Source organism: Phaseolus vulgaris, chromosome 10 (assembly GCF_000499845.2).
Source record: "Phaseolus vulgaris cultivar G19833 chromosome 10, P. vulgaris v2.0, whole genome shotgun sequence".
Taxonomy (NCBI): Eukaryota; Viridiplantae; Streptophyta; class Magnoliopsida; order Fabales; family Fabaceae; genus Phaseolus; species Phaseolus vulgaris.
Genome location: NC_023750.2, coordinates 43,196,879 through 43,220,072, shown reverse-complemented (window position 1 = coordinate 43,220,072; position 23,194 = coordinate 43,196,879). Strand labels below are relative to the sequence as shown.

General features: G+C 29.3%; 1 protein-coding gene and 1 long non-coding RNA gene across 2 annotated transcripts; both read right to left on the bottom strand.

Annotated features, from left to right (window-relative positions):
* Positions 1-9,590: 9,590 nt before the first annotated feature.
* On the bottom strand, positions 9,591-10,728 carry LOC137819468 (uncharacterized). The gene is made up of 4 exons (XR_011082295.1): positions 10,576-10,728; positions 10,332-10,403; positions 10,101-10,223; positions 9,591-9,702 (listed from the first exon to the last, which is right to left on the bottom strand). It is a non-coding gene; the product is annotated as an uncharacterized lncRNA (long non-coding RNA).
* Positions 10,729-12,202: 1,474 nt separating this feature from the next.
* On the bottom strand, positions 12,203-16,652 carry LOC137818475 (katanin p60 ATPase-containing subunit A1-like). Its single transcript, XM_068621927.1, has 7 exons — positions 16,417-16,652; positions 15,858-16,347; positions 14,324-14,530; positions 13,664-13,908; positions 13,296-13,454; positions 13,058-13,145; positions 12,203-12,744 (listed from the first exon to the last, which is right to left on the bottom strand). The coding sequence occupies exons 1-7, from the start codon at positions 16,650-16,652 to the stop codon at positions 12,463-12,465; spliced, it is 1,707 nt and encodes a 568-aa protein (XP_068478028.1). The 3' UTR covers positions 12,203-12,462.
* Positions 16,653-23,194: the final 6,542 nt, after the last annotated feature.

The following is a 23,194-nucleotide window of genomic DNA, read 5'->3' as shown; positions in this document are numbered from 1 at the left end:
AAAAAAAAGTCGGCATGCCCAAGGGGTATAATTCAACACAAGAATTTTTCATTCCTTAATTCCAAAATCTTAAAGGCAAATCATTCCTTTTAACGGTCAAACTTTTTTTAAATTTTGTTTTTATTCGATTCTTATTTAATCATATTTAATTTACACATTTACTCTTTATCTAATATTTAATTATATATATATTGAGTTTCGACACGTTGTTTAAATGGTGTGTCTATCAGACATACGTATCGAACATCGACAATCAATCAGTGAAATGTCTAGTTCAAAAATATTTGTTGAATTTATGACAATTTTAGCACGATTCTGACACAATTTTAAAAAGAAAAAATACATTAGTTTTCTAAAAATTCAAACTTATTGTATAAATTTTTTTATGATTACAAAAATAAGGAATAATTTTGTTTGAGCCATGAGAAACATCTTTTTGCTAAAAAAAATTGAAACATACTTGTGTACATAAATCTTTATTATCAATTTATATAATTCATAACTATATAATATATAAATTATCCGTGTCTTTGTATCCTACATTTTAGATATTATACATGTTTTTGTATTCGTGTCATATTAGTATCCGTGTCAATGTTTGTACTATATATGTCAATATAGAAAATAATAGAATAAAAAGCTTAAGCTTTATAAATATTTTATTAAGTTTTTTAAAATAATATAAATTCTAAATTTCTTTAAAAGAATCTTAAAATGAGAGGGTTATTTTAAATTTTATGGTAAACAATTAGGTTTGTTTGTCGAATTAATTTTAACTAAATTTCCTTCACCTAATCAATTTAGAAGCACGTTGTTGGACATGACTTCTTAGCACATCAATCCAATGAGAGAGGAAGATTCAGTTTTAATGCGTATTGAAAACTCACAAAAAACAAACACTTCACGATACTAAGCCACTTCTAAAATATATATATATATATATATATATATATAATTTAATAAAAATAAATAATTTAGTTACTTTTTGAAAAATATCACTAGTGTATAAAAATTACTTTACATTTTGAAATCCATGTATATGTATATAACACTCGTACTTAACTACAAACTCCAAACATAATTATCATATACAAGTATTTAAGTAAGTTTCTTACCATTTTTAAAATTGTTCAAAAATAAAATAACCTACTATACATATTAAAAGAATATTTTTTTTTCTTATCAAACTCAAGCATTAACAAAAAGGGAAATGAAATATTTTTAGAGTAAAAGCACACTAAATCCGAATTAAAAATTATTTGAATAGGAATCATCATTCACAGATCAGTTACTAAAAGATAAGATATGATATTTGTTCCCATTAGAGAGATGAGACCTAAAGAATTATTGAAGTCTTCGTTTTCCACCTTTGGTCAAGCAGGTAGGTTGCTAGGTGCTTAACTGGGATCCTACTCGCCTTCGTGTCTCTCTTTCGGCTCTTGGTCTCGGGTGAACACCGAATGGGATATTTACAGAAGGCACTCCGACGCTCAAGTCAGTAAAGCGAGTGATCGACACTTAGGTAGGTGCACAGTAATAAATGACGTATCTTTCTCCTTGTATGTGTGCTATTTATATTATTTTAATGGGCTTACCTTGGCCTGATTAGTGGAATGCATCACACTTAAGATTGTATTACCTAATCCTTAATGACAGATTAGCTTGATTTGAGCGTTAATGGATTTATGTGTCGGTCGGTCAGGCCGTCCATTGTGGTTTCCCTCGTCTCGGTCAGGTTTCCCTTGTCTCGGTCAGGGAGACCGAATCTCAGTCTCGCCCATACCAGTACAATATTGAAAATGACAATATGAGAGAGAATTTAGAGAGATAAGAGAATATATTTATTTGTATATTTCTTTTATGATTTGATTAATATAAATATCTATTATTGTAATATTACTTTAATAAAATAAATTTATATATAATAAAAAATGCATTGTTGTATTTATTTGAATTTGATCAGTGAAAATGGGAATTATTACTTAAGTGGTAATTTATAGTAATTTGAATTATTGAGAAAAATAACCATTAAGGAATGAGATATTCAAGTGACATGGATGAAAATTTGATGAATAAATTTAATACATGTTTTGTAGTTTAGTTGTAATTTCTTCAATTACTAGGAATATTAAATAGAATTGAGTATGTGATTGATATATATATATATAAAAAAAGAAGTAATATGAAAAATAGATAATTGAATATTTGAAAATATGATATTTGCAATTGCATGTTGTAGATGATGGGTGGCAGTTCCGTTTGCAGTGTACAGAGAAAGCGCAATAAATAAAATTTGGAGTGATACAGTGGGACTTTAGAGAACCCCCACTACACTTTCTTTAGCTTTTGTTTATTTGCAATTGCAGCTAATCATTTTCATTAAGAATCTTCAACATCAAATAAACCCCATTTTCCTGTCACCTTCTTCTGTCGCTCCTTTATCAGCTCACAAATCTTTCTTCTCTCATTCAACTACAAATAATATCATATAAAATCTTTCTTCTCTCATTCAACTACAAATAATATCATATAATTATACTTAATGTCTCGTTATTTATAGCATGCAAAGAATAGTCAACAATAATTGTCTTATCATTTCAATAATTTAGTTTAGTCAGAAATATTGGTTTTAGTCGAGTTGTTTTTCTGTTCTAATCAGACCATCTTTTTTTTCTTATATACAATAGTGTTTCTTTCTCTTATCGTATATGATCCTAATCTGAGTTATATTCCAAATTAATTACAATCTCGTAAATTCAGTCAATTTTTGCAATCGTCGTCTCCAATTACGAAGTTAAAGAAATTTTTTATTATTTTCATATATCGGTATTAGGTCCATTTTTACTACAAATTTTCGCTAGGATAGACTCGAAAAGGACTCTGATATCATATTAAGAAGTGTACTTTAAGCCTAACTCAACCTTATAAAACCGGCTTATAAAGTAAGGTTTGCACCCACTTATATACAATGAAAGTCTTATTTGTTCTACTAAACAAATGAGCCTAAACGGGTTTTCGTCGACGGAGGACAGGTAGGCAAGCTCTAGCGGGAGAAACAAGGGCGTGGTGTGGATGGGATGGAACCGAAATGCATTCAAAACAGGGTAAAACGAGGAGAAATGCGTGCTCTTATGATTTCTACAACGTTAAGATAAATAGTGTTAACCAGCTAGAATACACATACACATATCAGACACAGGGTAAAACGAGGAGAAGTGTGTGCTCTTATGGTTTCTACAATATTAAGATAAATAGTGTTAACTAGCTAGAATACACATACACATATCAGACACAAGTGCTTTTAATATTGTCTCTGTTGCCTTTAATCTCTAGTCGATGTGAGATCTCCAACAAACCTAAATTATTAAACTTGATTCATGACCTCACAATCCATCAATTTCTGACATAAACCAATAAAACTAATAAATTTAAAAAAATAATTTATTCTGAAACATTTACCAGAAATTGACCAAACCTGCACATTTAAGTGGCATACAGAAGTCAAGATTTTCAGTGAAAAAAATAACATTATGAGTGGCTATATATGTGGTGCGGCAAGGCAGAGTAATTATAGAAAATCACTTTAGTCATTTTCAAGTTATGCTAACATATTGAAAAGACTTTGGCACAGTGAGGCCATGGCAAAATGGTGGATAACTTTTTCTTTTTCAGCATATGACCTCACCAAACAAATATTGAGAAGTGCATGACAACATTATAATTTCACGTTCCATATTTTATTCAGCACATTGAACTTAAAAAAAGGTTTTCCTTCTTTAATTTTGTCTCACTTTTTCAGAAAAGTGAGTCACACTTAGAATGCATGAATGGAAAAAAATTGGTGAATGAGTGGTGAAAGATTATGATGAAGTTTGTGTGATTAAGAAGAAGGTGGAATGGAAGCAAGTGCCGTCGGCCCTCCCATTTCAAAGGAAAACAAAACATCTATGGCTGTTGTGCTAATAATGCTTGCTAGATAATCCACTTCCATAAAGTCACATTCATTCACCAAATTATACAATTTTTTTAGGTATTTCAGGAAATGCCACATAACAAATTAGTTAATTTGATAATTGAAGTCTATTGTCCACAATCTCTTAAAATTTAGTTTTTTTTTTTTTTTTATAAAAGCTCTGAAGTTATGTATCACTATGAAACTTGACATCTCTGTTCGACCGACATCTTAAGTAACAACAATCATCTGTCATCATATGAAAAAATATTATTGAAAATACAAGAGACTAAATTAAAATCCATATATTAACAAAAACAGTTTAAACATGTTTTTCGTATCTGTACTATGATGCGAAATTTGTTTTCGTCTCTAATTCTAATATTAGACTTCGTGAAAAAAAAAAATTAACCCTTGAAATTTATTCTTCATTATTATGAAATTGAACAAAGATTAATAAAAAAGAACAAAGATGAACAAAAAGAAGGTAAAGGATATGAGAATGAATATCTCTTTTTTATTGTTGTTCAAATCAAAATAAATGGTCTGAATATATACAAGTATTACACTCATTCTAGATTTAACTAAAGAGGGAAAGAATTTGTTCCTACTAGGGAGATGGATTAGTTTTACTAACCTTGGTTTGAGCGTTAACGGTAATATGGGTCAGCCGGCTAGGCCGACCGTGATGTTTCCATGCGCCTCGGTCAAGCTTCTATGGTCTCGGCCAAGCCTCTTAGGTCTCAGCTGGATCTATCGGGTCTTGGCCAGGCTCTCCCGGTCTCGGTCAAGTAGACCAGGTTTCGGGCAGTCAAGTGGGTATCGGTCAGGGTGACCAAGTGTCGGTCTCGCCCATACCGGTACAAAATCAATAATTAAATACTAAAATCATAACACACAAAGAGAAACAACTGATAATTAAAAAAGACACCCAATTAATATTAGGATCCTTTAATATTATTTCTCATATAAAATATTATATAAATCGATCATAAAGATTTATGTGCACAAATATTAATTTATATGAGAAAATGTGACTTCATAATTTAATATGATTTTCGCCTACAATATGTTTCTGGAAGAAACACACATTTTTTATTACTTTTACTATAACTGTAATTGGTATAATATAATGAATTAATTTTTTAATTGCAATAATTATTCTGAGAGATTTTTGTATATTAACTTAGCATGAAGTTGATGAACAATACTTCATTTTCTTCGTAAATATCTTATGGGAACATAATATTAGATAATTATTTATATAATGTAAATTTGTTCAAATTATTTTTTTCTATTGTAATGTGTTTGTTATTGCAAAAATTTATTCATTCCCTTTTATTTATAATTAATTTGTGGACTACTAATCTATGTAGCTTAGATACTGACACGGGGACACGGGGAGACATATCTATATATTATATAATTATGAATTATATAAATTGACAATAAAGATTTATGTGCACAAGTATTAATTTATATGACAAAATGTGACTTCATAATTTAATATGATTTTCGCCTATAATATGTTTCTGGAAGAAACACACATTTTTTTATTACTTTTATTATAAGTGTACTTGGTATAATATAATGAATTAATTTTTTAATTGCAATACTTATTCTGAGAGATTTTTGCATATTAACTTAGCATGAAGTTGGTGAACAATACTTCATTTTCTTCGTAAATATCTTATGGGAACATAATATTAGATAATTATTTATATAATGTAAATTTATTCAAATTATTTATAATTGTTTCTTTTTTAATCTAGAAACCTAATAATGTATATATGTTTATTATTGTTGTATGGTTTTTAAGATCTTTAGTTATTTATATAATAGTATTTTATTGTATTTATATTTCATTATGTTTTATTTGTATTATATTACATTACATTTTAATTTAATTTAATTTATATCATAAAAGGTGAATTCATAATTTAATATGATTTTGCCTACCATCTGTTACTGGAAGAAACATACATTTACTGATAGTTTTTTTGTAATAATTGTACTTGGTATAATCTACTGAATTCTATTTTTTAATTGCAAAGATTTTTTGGAGAGTTTTTTTTACAGATTAAATTACAGTATGAAGATAACATGAGGTTGGTGAAGAGGACTTCACCATAAATACGTAATAGATACATAATATTAGATAATTGTTTATATAATAATGTATTTGTTCAAATTATTTTATTGTATTGATATTGTATTGTAATGTATTTATTATGGCAAAAATATATTCATGAATTTTTAATTATTTATGTTATATTATATTAAATTCATTAATATACTAAAAAAACTTATACTATTGTAATATATTTAATTTCATTTCATCAACTTAATAATTTATGTATATCTAAATAAATTTATTATTTTTAATATTAATATTTAAATATAAAATATTAGAAAAATTCACACGGGTCAACGTACTAGTATAGAATAATTCAGGGTTAAGTTATCGAAATATCACAACTTTTGAAGAGTTTACAATCTTTTAAAACTTTTACATTTTCTCCCATAGACCTACATTTCATCAAAAAAATATTTATTCTTCTATTTTTATTAGTTGTAATATGGACTAATTCAATATTTTCTCAATATATCACTACTCATTCTCAAAACAAAAAACAAAACATGGTTTTTTTTTGGACAAGTTTTCTCTTTTTCATTGAAGCAGAAAAGATGGGAAACACCACCACAATAGCAAAAGGGCAATGGCTAGAAGTTAGTTATTAGAACTTAATCATACAAAATATTCAGTGAACCTCTTAGAATTTGAAGAGACTAATATGCATAGAGGCTATAATGAGCAGAAGAAAATTTTTGTAAAGTTTGAAAATAGTCGTTGACACATGATGCACCAACACAACAAGTACTGCACCATATCTCAGATATCTCCTACACGTACTCACCATATATTGTTCATTGCATATTCTCCCTTTAATGATTTTTATGATCTGAACCTACAGTTTCACAAAATTTAAAATCAACAAAAAGACACCCATTGGATTTTAATATTACTACATATTGTGTATATATAGTTTGCTGCACTTTTAATTAAATTTTGTGTTATTCTTCTTTACTCTCCTACATATGTTTTTCTTCAACCAATCACATATTACTAGAAGATTATTACACAAAAACTAATCCTAAAAGACGAAAAATAATGTTGTTATATTTCTTTTTACTATGTATGTATAAAATTTAGACTTAAAATAAAAGCTAATTTTATCTAAAAATATTAAACAAAAAAATATACTTAACCTCATTTTATACGTTAAACAATTAAAAGTGAGTTATAATACTCAAAAGGCAATGGTTACTTGATGAGACAATATCTTATGCACAACACAAAGAGATATAGGAGTGAGAATATTGAGTTGACTTTGACCTCTCAAAATAAGAAGAAAAAAACATGTTAAAGAGTTGTGGAAGAGTTACGGATGACAAAGCGGGTTGGCCCGTCCCGTATAGGCCCGCAAAATGCAGTCTGGGTTGGCCCGTCCTACATACAATGTGGATTGATTTTCATGGTTTGTCCCGCATGTGGGTTGCCCCGCATTTTTTTTTTAAATGTGGAAGAGGAGTGGAGGCAGCAACGGTGCGGTAGCGGAGCACGGAGTCGCAGGTGGAGCGAGCGACGATACTGCAACGGAGAGTGCGTCGTGTGTTGTGTTCGTTTTTTGGAACAACATAGCTGCATTATGTTTTGAGTGAAAACCTAATTTTTTTCACTCAAAGTTGTGACTTTCCACTAGACCATTGCTGTCAAGTTAATTTTTTATTTTATTTTTAACTTCTTTTTTCGCAGGCTAGCGGGTCAGCCCGCCCCGTCCCGCTGCTAACCCGCGCAAACCGCAGATTATGTGGAAAGGGCTAATGCAGGTCAACGAGTTGAAAAGGTCAGCTCGCCCTGTGTTTTCTTACCGTTGGCCGTGGACCGGCCCTTTTTCACCCCTATTAAGAGTCTTCTCACTAAAAGAAAAAAAAAAAAAAAAAAAGTTCAAAAACATTTTTACTGCGTAAGAAGACGCAACACATGAAGAACGAGTGTCCAAAAATATATCATTTGGCTTATAAATAAAGTAAATTTATTATTTTAATTTGTTCTAAAGTTTAATTTAGTTAATAGATCTGCCTATAATAGTAGTTGACTCTTAATACATCTTACTTTATATCATAGTAAAAATATTATTACATATTTAACTTAAATGTAAAAATTAATTTCAACATCGAAGTGAAAATTATTTTCCTACAAATATGATATGAACGTTATTAATATTCCAATATTAAAATCACAAGTTTACAGAGTAAATGACATTCGACTTTTTAAAATAGATAAGAAAAAATAAAAAAATATCCTTGAATTCTCTTATATTATATTAAACGTGGCATATATATCCTTTAAATTAAAATAATAAAAGTAATTTTGAATACAATATCATCCTTTACATAAAAAAATTATTAAATAAAACTTAATTTAAAAAAAATATTTATAATATTGACTAAATTAAATACTATTTTATAAATTAAAAATTATTAGTATTTAAAGTAATTTTTATTATTAATAAAAATTTATAAATTAATTAAAAAAATTTAAAATATAAAATAATTAGTTAAAACTTTCTTATTAATATTATATACCAATTTAAAAACTAGTTTATAAAATTTTATTGATAGTAAAAACTATTTTAAATATCAATAATTTTTTAATGTATAAAATATTATATAAAATTTAGTTAATATAATAATTAATTATTTCATAATTAAATCATTTAACTTCTACTCATAACATTTTTATATTTTTAAATTTTCAAAAATGTTAATCACAGTTTAGCCTGTATGCTAGCTTTAAATAAGATAAGTGAAGCGAATAATTTGTTTTTTAAAACATGAGAGGAATTAATGTTACTTTATTAAAAACATAAAAGGTGAGTAGTTATAAAATCCAGAGATATAATTGTTATTTTATTAAAAGCATGGGTGAATACATTTAAAATTAAGAGAATTATAAATGTCATTTAACATCATTTAATAAAAAATGTCTAATTATTCTTAATAAATGTTATTTATTAAAAAGAACCTATTGATAAACAGTATACATGCATAATTATTTATCATGTTTTTTAATGTAACTTTCATTATTTATTTTCTTATCGATAATTGAGGTTACTCTAGGAAGATGAATCGAATGAGAAATTTTAAATTTAACATACATAATAACCTAAAAGAAAAGAACAATGTAAAAAACTTTAACACTGCTACTAATTAATTAACGAACTTTAGAAATAAATAACAGAGTACGTTATTTAGAAAAGTGCTTTGTTAATTGTATTCCATTATTATCAGAAAAAGGTTTATTTTTTGCACTTTCGTGTTCCCTTTTAAATCCATATTTCAAATGTTAATGCTAATATCAACGTAGCCAGCATATGAAGCCCCCTTATGCAACGCAGCGTTTCACCTGACCCTGCCATGCACACAAAATAAAGAACATAGCTTCTGCATTCTTTTACTCAGTAAACCAATTTCATTATTATAATTTATTACAAATTAATAATTAATTATAAATGATCATGTTTCACAATAAAATATATATATAAAATTAATTATAAATGACCATGTTAAAGTACCTGCAGTTGAAGAATCACCAGCAGTACCTGATGTTCCTGGTGGTGGCTGAGTTTGGGTTGGTGATGAGCCAAACCCTAGATCAATGCCACTACAATCTCCTCCCAAAGTGCCTGCATCATATATATTTGAATAAAACATATTTGAGTAATTAATTGTTCTCATCACGAATAAATCAGAACAGATTTCTCATCTCGAGATCTGTCAACTTGTATGTGAGACTCTCGTTAGAATAGATTTTAAAAGACTATCTGATTGTATATTAAGATTCTAAATCTAACTTAATTTTAGAAAATAATTTATAAGTTGAGGTTTACACCCAGTTGTATATCATAAAATGTCTTATTTCTAATCAACATGAAATCTTCAACAACATGTTATCTTATCTCTGATCGACATGAAATCTCCAACAATATGTTGAAACTTTCTCTGAGAACATTTCTCTGAGAATATGAAAAGGCAATGGATGGAAGAATTAAGCAAAAAGAGGTTAAGAAAGCGAGCAATTTACATTTCTTAAGGCAAATGAGCTTTGGATCGTTGAGTAGATTGGCTGAGCCTTCATTGCATTTACATATAAAATCCAAGCCTTGACTCTCACAAGTTCCATCACCACACAAATTCAACAAACAAGCTGCATATATAACATGAAAGTGCAAGTCTTATTTCACTTTTTGTTCTGCAAAAACGTTAAACAAGAACCTGGTAAATTCAACAAAACTATAATGAGTCACGAGCTTACGATCGTTCACTTGTGTAGGTGGAGAAGAAGGGAGTGAGGGAGAATCATTGCCACAGTTTAAATCAACAGTACCTGCACCTTTCATCTCAGCATACATATACTTTTGTTCGAATCAAACAAATTTGAATTTCCTTGCATATGGTATATAATAAAGATAAAGTCACTTTTTTTTAATTGGTTTCGTGTATAATTTAGCTCCTGTGCATGAACATGGTGAGAATGATTAAGATGATGCATGACTCACAGTTGGGAAGAACACATGGTGGTAATTGGAAAGAAGCAAAGGTAGGCTTCTTCCAACCAGATTCACAATCGCATGTGAAACCGAGTGATTCAGTGGAAGAAAGGTGGCATGTTCCTTTCCCACAGTATACAAAATCGCATGGATTAAAAACATCTGCATAAACACAAACATCTCATGAACAAAATTTTCATAATCAAAACTAATACAATTAATGGTACAATTGGAAGACCCCAGAAGGGATTGATTATATACCTTGTGTTAGGTTGGAGATTAACTGTGTGGAAGTAGCAGAGACTTCACATGTGAAGAAGAAGGTACACAAAGAAACAAGGACCAAACTTTTCCATATGAATATTCCCATTGGGAAGAAAAGAGGGGAATTAGTATTAGTCTTGTGAAATGCTCCTACCATAAACTTGATCAATTGAATCTATGGTGTAAATAACATGATCAAAATTATGACTTCAAATCTACCCAAGCTATTTAATAACCACGGTTATGATAATTTAATGATATGGATTGGTGACCAGTAACCTATTGTATAAGTTGAGTGTAAGTTTTTATAGTTACACAAAAATAGAGTGCACACATTATATAATTTAAAACAACTTTTCATAAACAACATAAAGATATAGAAATATTTATATTTTGGATTATGACTATTTTATTCATAATTTTTTTTAATTAACGGCGAAATGTACATTTACAGTATATACATTATTTTATTGCATTTTAAAAAAAAAATATCTTTATCTATATTTCTATTTAAATTATTTATAAGTTAGGAGACAGACTTTGCAAGTACTATTATTTTCCGTACGTTATCATGGTCGTTTTCAGTTCGATTAATCAAACAACAATTCGCTTCATTTTTTTTAATATACTTAATTTCATGATGAATCAAGAAATGTTCACTTAATTTTATGATCAGGTAATAATAGGATGTGATGTATAATTCTAAACTTTGTGATTGGTGTGGTAATAATAAGACTACGAAACTTTATCAGTGAATAAGACAATGTTATGCCCGTCACTTCGATTTTGTCACTGAAGACTGAAGAACGTGTTGAGATTGCCGTTACATGGCGACACAATCAAGTAACTTCAAAGCCTTGTCATAAAGAAAAGACAAACACAATTCGAGGCATCTAAAATTTTCACAAGACAAAATTTTGGCAAAATACAACTTGCATTAGTTTTTTTATATATATAAAACTTTCATATTAAACATCATTATGCAACTTACTTAACGTCTCAGCTATGCTGAAACTTCGTATAACATCATCTCAGCTATGCTGAAACTTCGTATAACATCTCAGCTATGCTGAAACTTCGTATAACATCTCAGCTATGCTGAAACTTCGTATAACATCTCAGCTATGCTGAAACTTCGTATAACATCTCAGCTATGCTGAAACTTCGTATAACATCTCAGCTATGCTGAAACTTCGTATAACATCTCAGCTATGCTGAAACTTCGTATAACAAGCTACTTTAATTTAAATATGCTAAACCTTAAATTTAGAACAAACATGAAATGTTTTCTTTGCTTGGAGTCTGTTTATATAACAACTGCAGAAGTTGTATTGTATTCATGTCCAGTGGCATTGGCTACAAAGATAGCAAGTTAGAAGTTAAATATTTAGGTTTGGTATTAAAGCATAAGAACTGCTTTGAAATCATGTTCAGACTAAATTACATCAAAATTCAATGTGGCAGATACAAATTAACAATTGAAGATCCCTCCAATACCATATAACTACAATGAATCTCGTCAGCAAACGAATCAAATATCAACAAACAACAGATACAAAGCACCCACCCATAGGAAAAAAGAAAAACACAAAAACAAAAAACAACACTACCGTGGTTGATGTTTCCCAGTCTTTATGCTGATCCAAACTCGGTAAACCACTTCTCGTGGCGTTCAATATCAGCCTGAGAAACACTTCGTTGGACCTTAACCAAAGCTTCTTCAAAATCACACATGGCAACAGGATCCTTTGAAATCTCATCCTTGGACATGTTCTTGATTTCGTCACGAGTCTTTCCTGCTATCTTTCGCCTCATACCGTTTAAGGAAGCGTCTCGACAGACATTAGTCAAATCATCTCCACTATAGCCCTCTGTCCGGCGAGCCACTTCATCTATATTCACATCAGCCGCCACCTGGTGAAAGACGAGAACCATCAGTAATAATCCAAGTTTTAGCAATCATGATTCCCCTTCCCTTTCCATAAACTGTTTTTAGAGTATGTTTAGTGACTCCAGCAAAAAAGTTCAGTGCCCCTTTTCACATTGTCTTGACAAATGCTCAAATTCATTGTTTTTGTGGATAGTATAAATCCTTAACTCATAATGAATGAAACTCAAGTTAACATGATTAATTGATTCAGAGTATAAATCAATTACAGCTTCACACAACAAAAATTATAAGGCTAAATCCAATATGGCCTACACAGTAATTAACATCACAACTTGCCTCAACAGTCTTCAAATTTATCCGGATCAGCTCTTTGCGACTCTCAAAATTTGGAAGAGGAATATATATACGCTTTTCCAGCCTTCTCCTGTGTTGCATTAAAAGCATAAAATTGAATGAGAAAGAGTAAAGAAAAGAGATCTATCAATCTACAACACACATGACATGACTAATCATACATTTTAATAACTTACAACTTCAATTGTAAAGAAAATAATGCAGAGAAACAAATACAAACCTTAATGCCTCATCTATATCCCATGGAAAGTTAGTTGCGGCCAAAACCATTACTATTTTACGGCTACCATCTTCATTTGTGGCACTATTGCTTACACCATCAACCTGAACTAGAAGTTCAGATTTCACCCTTCTAGACGATTCATGCTCCCCAGATGCCCTGGTGAAGTAAATGCGAATTCAATCAGATCTCAATATAACCTCAATAATCAATCCAAATAAGAGTGAAGCGAACACAACCCACAAATGTGTTTGAGCAAGATAAACAAAGAATTCAATGAAATTTCAGTTTGGGGAAACATAAATCATAAATAAGTTTGAAAGACGACTGCATAAAATGGATGTCTTAAATAACAAGAAGAGCCTCACCCCCTTGCATTGCATAGAGAATCAATTTCATCAATAAATATTGTGCTTGGTGCATATGCTCTTGCAAGATCAAACAAACACCGCACCATGCGTTCACTCTCACCACGCCATTTAGAAGCCAAAGTTGCAGAAGATACATTAAAGAAAGTGGTCCCACATTCAGTAGCAACTGCCTTAGCAAGAAGAGTCTTCCCAGTTCCTGGAGGTCCAAACATAAGAACACCTTTCCATGGTCTCCTGATACCCTGAAAGAACAGAAATAATGAGCTCCAGACTTCAATATTCACCAAGACATTCACAGAGATTCAAATGTGCGGATAATATGAGATTTCTTAATAGAATAGGTTATCAAACAAACAATTTTCTAATTAAAATTTCAAAAATTCGTATGCATGTAACAGGAGAAGCAAGAACTTATGTTGCAACAATTTCACAAACAAGGCTTAGTTGGAAATCAAATTGTATGCAAAGGTAGGTTGTCATAATGCCAAACAAGGGTCTAAAACAACTACCGTGATGACAATTAGAGAGTATCATGAACAAATCACAATTCCAGATTATTAGTTATAAAATAAACCATGATTCTTAAATATAACTGGATTGTAACATTAAGTAAGCTAGTTTTTTATGAGAATTCAGTGGAAATTTAATCAAAATTACCTGGAAATATTCAGGCATCCACAAGGGAAGCACAACAGCTTCTTCTAGAAGCCTTTTTGCTTCAGTAAGTCCTGCAACATCATCCCATCTAACTCCAGGAGAGGTTTCTAACACGTCCCTTTCAAGCATTGCAGCCAATTCAGGATCAGCACCTTCATATTGACCCTTCTTTGACTTACCATCTTCAGAATCACCATTTTGACCATTCTATCAGCAATTGTGCGGGCAAAACCACGTATCAAAGAAGTTAGACGTTTTTCAAACTGTCTAGACTAAGGGATGCAATATGCAAAGGGCAAATTGATAATCCGAGAAACTATATAACATAAAGAAGAAGAAACACTTCACTATGGATCTAATACAAAATTAACAACTGGATGCAATAGGCTAAGCGTGTGTTGGCATGCCTCAACTTGAGTCTAAGAAGAGTCAAACATGTTTTTCTCATTTATATGACGTTTGGTGTGGTGTTTAAAACACCATTCCAAGTTTTAGACTAAAGTTTCGTCGAAGTTTCCTGAAGCAGCTTTTGTGCAAAACTAAGGGCATCTCCAATAGAATCATACATTAAAAAATGTAATTTGTGATCCTACAACGTCCCATCATCACAAGGCAACTTACACTTAATTTGCTCCAGTGGAAGAAACTCTAAAGAACTTCAAACAACTCACAATTTTATATGTTTTTTAATTTAGACTTCATTACTGAACATAATATTGATTGTTCCAATGAATAAAACAATTTTTACTTTTAAGGTTGAGTTGCTTGGAGTTACTTAGAGAAGCAACAACCCTAAACCCTAAACCATTCCAATGGAAGAGTTGCTTTAAGTAACCCAAAACAACACCTAAGCATCTTCCACTGCAGATGCTCTAACTATAGTAATGTCATTTGTTCCCCTTATATTTGGATAGACTCAGGTCAATTTGGTAACCACATATCCAAAATCGACTTTGAAATGCAAGTTTCCAGACACTTTCTAATATGTGTAATCCAAACCAAAAGAACACTTTACTATAAACTAACATTTACTTTAGAATCAATTCTAAAAGATCACGTTGATTAAAACTCAATTCAACTCTTTGTTGTTTTGGCTTTCTATGAGGAATTGGAATCGATTATAAAAAAAATAAATCTAATCCAGACACAAAGTATGTCACTCCATAGTCAATTTAAACCATAAATGATTTCACAAAATCAAGTTCATTCAATGTTAAACTTGCAACCACTCATCCAAAGATACCTATCAATGCTAAGAACAGCCTGTTCCATAATCAAACTAAACGAGAATTGATTTCACAAAATCAAGTTCATTCAATGTTAAACTTGCAACCACTCATCCAAAGATACACCTATCAATGCTAAGAACAGCCTGTCCCATAATTAAGGTGTAATAAGATTAAGCAAATAAATCAACAAAATATGGTTGAGTCCACCAACCATATTAGTAAACAATCCTTAGAAACAACTTCTCCAACCAACAGCATACAGTGAAAGTTATCCAACAAACTGCCTCATCAAAGTTGAAACTTACAGTTACAGCTGCAGTATCCGTCTTGGTAGACTTTCCAGAAACATTGCCTTTCTTCCCTGTAGCGGATGCTCGTGTCCCCGAGTTAACCCTACTGATAGCTCCACCTTTAGCACCACCGCGCCCGGTTGAACCACTTCTAGCAGTAGCACCGCGCGCCCAGGCCCCATCTTGGGGAGATTTGCGGGTACCCACTTGACCGGACCTGGCGGGTCTCCTACTGGTATCCCTACTGGGTGGCCGCCACACATCGGGATCATCAACAGGCCCAGGACCGCTTGATGAAGTGGGGTACTCATCCAACGGCTGAAAAACGAAAGACGAGGACTTGGCGGAAATGGGAGGCGAAACGGCGCGTCTTCCAATGGGGTTTTCTTTGAAAGCCCTTCTCTCTGCATCTAACTGTTTCACAACTTCGGTTTCTTCCGAAAGCGCTTTCTTCACATTCATCCATTTTGCGCGAATCAGAGGGTCTTCTACGGTGGTTAGGTGCCTGAAAAAGGAAGGAATCAGTGAAAGTGACAGAAATTAGACGAAATTGAGAACAGAGAGAGGAGAGTACTTGTTGATCTGAGCAAGTGCACCGTCGAAGAAGATGGTGGAGGTGTCGTAGAGCCCTTCCACGGCGTAGTCTCTTGCTAACTTGAGGTGCTCTTGCAACCCTGCTAAGGAACCTCCAACCATTATCTTCTTCTTCTGATGACTCTGTTTCTTCTTCTGATGACTCTGCTTTCTGCTTCTGTTCGCAACAGTGACACTTCTTCTTCCTTCCAACGAAAGGAAACAAAATGGTTTCATTTGATGGGCTTTCGTGTTTTCAATTTGAGTCCAATGGGATGGGCCCACCAGCCCACAACCACTTTTCGAAATCATGAAGTGGCCCACTTTCTCCTAACTATTCGTTTTTACTTTTGCTTTTTCTTTTCAGCACCACTCTTCTCTGTTTTTAAACTCTGGTAAATTAATTGGGTTTTCATAGAGCATTAAAAAAATAATTTAATGGCACAAAATTAATTTGTAAAATAAATTTATGGTTATTTATATATTATAATATGATATGACATAAGAATTTCGGAGAAAAAAAGCAGGAAAACAAATGCATTTTATAATTATGTATAAGTGACACAATTTCAATTATTTTCATTAATAATGAAATCGTATACACACTACTTTTTGAATTTTATAATAAAATAAATCTGTTTTAAAAATTATGAATTCAAATTACACTATTCTTTTATTGAAAAACCTGACTTTTTTTTGTTGAGTGTTGAAAATAAAATGTCAACCTAACTTCATTCTCCTTCTTTGCCTTTTGAATTTCAAATCTATCTCTTTATAGTCCTTTTTTATTCGTTTTTTTTATTTGAATTCTTTACTTTACTTTTAATTCATATATCTGTTGTATACTTTCCTTTTAGTTATTTATTTATTTGTACATCAATAAATTAATTCATCTATTATAAGTTAATTTATCTATTATAAGTTTTTTTTACTAAAATGTACGTAATTATGAGGATAGATAAAAAGATTATTATAAGATTGGATAAATCATGCTCTTAAGACACGACATTCTGTGAAGAAGTTGTTGTACCTGTGTGGATGTTGGGATTGAGTAAGGTTGATCCACTTGATACACAATTTGGTATTGTGCTAGTAATTTCCTAGTTCTTCAAACTTCTTTCTATTTCACGCGTTCGTTCCGCCGGTCGGCGGGTACCTGCGATTACACTCCGACGTTCAAGTCAGTGCTAGCGATTAGTCTATTCTTTTAGGATAAAAAAAAACATACATTTTCCTCCCTTTTATAGGTTGACTTGAGCCTTTACACTTGCGTGGACTAGGTAACCGGTTGTCAAGACATGTGTGTTTTGACGTGCCTTTGACCTATTTAATGTTTAGTTGTAACTGCTTTCTACGTATTTATTATCTTATATTATTCATTTAAACTTCCGGTCAGTTGGTCCGATACATTTGTGATTATCGTAGATGATTTCAATATTGATAAAATTTAAAATTAAAGACAATTTTTATTAAAAAAACTACACTAAAATCATGTATTGATATAACTTCAATTATTTATTTAACACTTAAATTATGTCACGCTTTTACAATTTATCCAATCTTATAATAAAAAATATTTATTTTTATAATTACAAAGTAAAATTACACAAATATGATTAAAAACTTCTTCTTTTTTTCCCTCTTTTGAGTGTTGAAAACAAAATGTGAACTTAACGTCATTGTTTTTGGCTTTTGATTTCAAAATCGAACTCTTTTTATAAGTCGTTTGATTCGTTTCATCTTCCTTTTGATTTGAATTGTTTGGGTAATGATGTTAAGTGATTCCATTCAAAATTCAGCACAGCATGTGCGTTCAAACTTAGTGGAATTCCAAAACCATCTTAAACAGTAACAAAATTTAAAACTAAAATTAATAATTAACAACAAAAAAACACATGCCACCTTATTAACCAATACCATCCAAACTCATTAAACTTGCATTTAAAGTTGACTAAATTTATAAACTCCATAGTCACATATTTTAATTAAGGTCTCTGATCTGTGTAAATAGCAAGATAAAAAGAACAATATTTCACAGAAAATGATGAAAATTTCACATTCATTACGATATTTTATAATAATATATATAAGTGAGTACAATCTTACTTTATATTACAATTTTATAAAATTTAATTAGATTTAAATTTCACTTTTTAATAAGAAATTATTTTAAAAAATGTACAACTTAATTTTTTTCATCCAACAAAATATTATGTCAAAAGTATCATATTATAAACGATCACTATAAAAAAATCATTAAATAAAAATTAATTTTAGAGACTACAAATAATTAATTGTTATATAAATCACTTTATAGACTAAAAAAATTATTGGTTTCTAAATTAATTTTTATTATTGATAAATAGTTTGTATTTAATTAACTACCAAAGTTTTATCTACCAATTACTTAGATTCTAAATTTGTAGCAAAAACATTGGTAACAAATTAAATACCTATTTAAAAATTATTTATCAATAATAAAAATAAATTTAGAAACCAAGTATTTTTAATCTTTAAAATATTTCTAATTTAATCACTGTAACAATTAATTATTTTTTATTTATAAAATTATTAATTTTTATTTTATAATTTTCTTGTAGACGCTTTTAATTCAAAATTAAAGTGAAAAAAAAAGTGTTGTAACTGTTTTAAAATAATATAGATAGAGTTGAAAGTAGAAGTTACCAAATATTGTTTTATAATGACTTGTTCATATTCCACTGTTTATGATAAAATATTTTCACGATGAGTTGTAGAAACGTAGAAATTGAACTAAACCCTATTTTTTTTTATCTCAGCAATTTTTTTATAACTTCATCTAAACATTGGAGTATTATTTTAATGAAGTAAAGTTGGACCACCACTGTAAAAGCCATTAATAGGGTAGAGTAATCCTCATAACATTCAAAAAAAAAGTTAAGAAAAAAGGAACAAGAACCTAGGTTTAATTGAGGGAGGTGGAATGCATAGAACACATTTTGTTTTTTTTAAACCCATAAATATTTTTTACTTTTATCTATATTTCTCGACTCAAATAAAATAAATTTTAAATCTAATTCAAATTTATAAAATCAATTATTTTTAAATATTGTTGAAAATCGTACATCGATTAAAGATAAAGATATTTTATAGTGTATAATTAAACATAAATTTCATCTTATAAATCAGTTTTATAAAGCTGAATTAAATTTGAATTTTATTTTTAATAAATATAATATTGTGAGGTCATTGGTCAATCTCGTAATCAGAAGATAATGGTTTAATTCCGATTTTGAAAATTAATGAAGATTTATTATAAAAATTACAGTGATTGATAGATATGCAAGATAGAGTTGTTAATGCACAATAAAATTTGAAAAACGAAAGGGAGAGAAACTCCATATAAAAAGAAAAAATATCGATCAAGAACTCAGACTCTTCAACTGAAAATCACTATTTCTGATTAAATTAAATACTTTAGGTAAGGATCATTTCTCTTAGTTAAAACAAATATAAAATCCACTTTGCTTACAACTTTCATGGATAACAAATTCAAATTGAAGTTAAGAAGAGTTGTTGTAAGTTGTTTTTAGGAAGATAATCAGAAGTGAAAGTTGTTAAGTCAAATTTAGCCAAACATGTCTCTATTTACTTTGCACAGGAGAAGAAAATAAAAGAGAAGAAAAGGATCTTGTGATGTTTTTTTGAAAATAGCTGTTAAATAAAAAAAGAGCGAATCTTGAATGTGAACAGTCACAATCTAATTGAAAGGGGCAGGTAAACCTATTTAATTGAATTTAATTCCCTCAGTGTGTGTGTTTTTGAAATAACTTCATCACAGAAAAAACAAATTATGTTGACAGTGAAATATTAAATTGTTTTTTTGTACACTTTTACAATGTCATTATGATTTCATATAATTACATTAACTATATATTTATATATTATTTAAACATAGTATATATTGAATTGTGGCTAACGACAAGCAAAAATAGAAAAACCATGATGTTAATTTGGGTTGTTTCTGGTTAATTTTTTAATTGATGAAGTATGATGATAGCACATAAACCATGGTAATTTAATTTAAACAAATCATTTATTAAAAGCAAAATCTTTAAATTATATATATATATACACACACTTTAAGAAATTAAAACAATTTCAGAAAAACCATATTAATTACAGATCAATAAAAACTAACATTTTACTCGTATTAATACATATTTTATCTACCTAACCATGTTTTAATACAATTAAGATATTTTATTGTATATATATACTTCACAGAAGTTTATCCAGAGACTATTTTTAGTTTCTCTTAATAGTGAAATTAAAATATTTATTATTAATAATGAATACTTATATTAGCACTTTATGAGCACAACAATATCTCATTGTCATTTCAAATAATAATTAATTTTCTCAACTAAATAAAGTAACTTACTTGATATTTATATAATAAATTAATAAATCATTCCAAACCAACTCCTACTATATAAATTTGTAAGGCCTATCCTAGCGAGTGTTTGTGTTGGGCCTATCGTGCCACCCGCTATCGGGCCGCTATCGGACCACCCAAAATATATAGTCCCACGCACGAGTTGGCAGTCTCGGCGTGAGGAGGGTGTGTTGGAGATCCCACATCGACTAGAGATTAGAGTCTTTCATTGTATATAAGTGGGTGCAAACCTCAACCCTATGAGCCGGTTTTATAGGGTTTAGTTAGGCTTAAAGTCCACTTCGTAATAAATACCTTCTAACACACAGCATAATTCTCATGAAAAAGTAATTTGAGTCACAAGTACTGCATGAGTATCATTTATTTTAAATTAAATAAAATTATTTTAATATATCTTTTGCTTAAATAGACAATTAGTACTCAAAGATTCATTTCAGTCATAAAATTTTAACAAAAATATTTATCTCTATTTCCACACTAACATAATTACCTATATCAACACCATACATTAATTATAATACAAAGGTTATATCAACACCTTCATGCATATTCTTAATATCCTCTCAATTATATATGCTCTCTTACCAAAATAATATATAAAATCTTAATAATATATCTGTTGGAGATCCACATCGATTAGAAATGAGAATATTTCATTATATATAAGTGGATGCAAACATCATCTTATGAATCGATTTTATGGAATTGAATTAGGCTCAAAGTAAACTTCTTAATAATATATCCACTTTTAATTGTGAATTTAAGTCAAATTCACTTACATTAGTAAATGGTGCTTCTTTAAAACTTAGTTCCAAAGAAGAAGTTTTAGAAAAAAACAATGTTTCTCCTAAGACACCTAATTCATAAATCAAGAATCTCACTCAATCCCAAAGTAACTAAAATACTTTTTTTATTATGCCATAAGAAAGAACATCACATGCAACAAATGAATCTAACACAAGGATAAAAAATCTCAAAGTAGAAGAAAATTTAAAAAATTCAACCAAACCACCTTGGACTAGGCAATGTCTTATTGAACAATTGAGATGTGGTTCACTACAAAAATTAGAAAAAGTGTAAAAATAATTCTTAAGAAATGAGTTTTAGAAAGATAATAAATTTATAAATAAATGACTAAATTTATATACTTAAAATTTAGCTTAAAGAAATGAAGATTAAATTTATAATTCAAAACCAACTTACTTAAACATATTATTACAAGTATCTTTAAACACAACTTTTAGTTTTTTTTTATATAATTTATGTGAAGAAGTCATGTTTTTTAGTGCAACTTTAGGGTAATATTTTTTTTTTCCAAAATTTATAATCAAGACTTTACGATATTTCATTTACTTTTAAAAATTAGGTAGAATTTACTATTCTAAACACAAATTTAGATTTTATTTATTTTTAATTAGTTGAAGTTGAATATCAAATTACATTTCTTAAATTTTTATATATTTTTTTAATCTATATGTTTCCATTAAATTTTGAAAAATATAATAGAGGTTTATCCAAAAAAAAAAATTCAAAAACTAAAATGTAAAGTTGCATAATAATATCTAAAATGAAAGTTTTTATTTTAAAAAAAATATATCAAATTATAATATATAGTTGGGTCAAAAACTCATCTTAACAAGTCACATTATGAAGTTGAATTAAATTTTACTTATATAAGAATTAGTTAGGATCATAAAATAGTTTTATTATTGTTATCTAATTATAGCTCACAATAAGTATTAAAATTATTGAATTTTACACTAACTATTTATAAATGTCAATTAAAACTATTTTCAATTATTTATTAAACTAACAACACAAGGAAAATATTTAAGAGTAAAAAAACAACTTTTTGATATTAGTGGAACAAACTCAAACTTCACTACAATAAAATCATGAAATAGAAACCAATTTTTACACACCAAAATAATTAGTTGCAATAGTAACTAAATTAGAGACCATTTTAGAAACTAAAAAAAATGGTTTATAAATTAGTTTCTATTATTGTTAAATAGTTTCTAAATTGGTATCTAATTAGCAACCAAGGTTTTAACTACCAATTATTTAGTTTCTACATTTGGTAGAAAAACCTTGGTTGCTAATTAAATATCAATTTAAAAACTATTTAACGTAATTATTGTAACTAATTATTTTGATCTCTAAAAATTAGTTTCTATTTCATGTTTTTATTGCAGTGATTTGACTTGATTTAAAGGAAAATAAATGTAAATGAATTAGTAGCAACAAAGAGAATTGACAAGGGGGGAAAAGAACTCAAGTATAACTAAAAAATGTCACAGTGAAAAGTCAGAAAATTTAAGTATGAAATATAAGAGTTAGG

Excerpts from the sequence above, each read along its gene's own strand:
- LOC137818475 (XM_068621927.1), bottom strand. The coding sequence starts at position 16,652 with ATGAAACCATTTTGTTTCCTTTCGTTGGAAGGAAGAAGAAGTGTCACT. Across the intron at positions 13,909-14,323 it reads GGATGCCTGAATATTTCCAG|GGTATCAGGAGACCATGGAA; the intron begins GTAATTTTGATT and ends CTGTTCTTTCAG. Across the intron at positions 12,745-13,057 it reads TAAATTTGAAGACTGTTGAG|GTGGCGGCTGATGTGAATAT; the intron begins GCAAGTTGTGAT and ends GTCTTTCACCAG.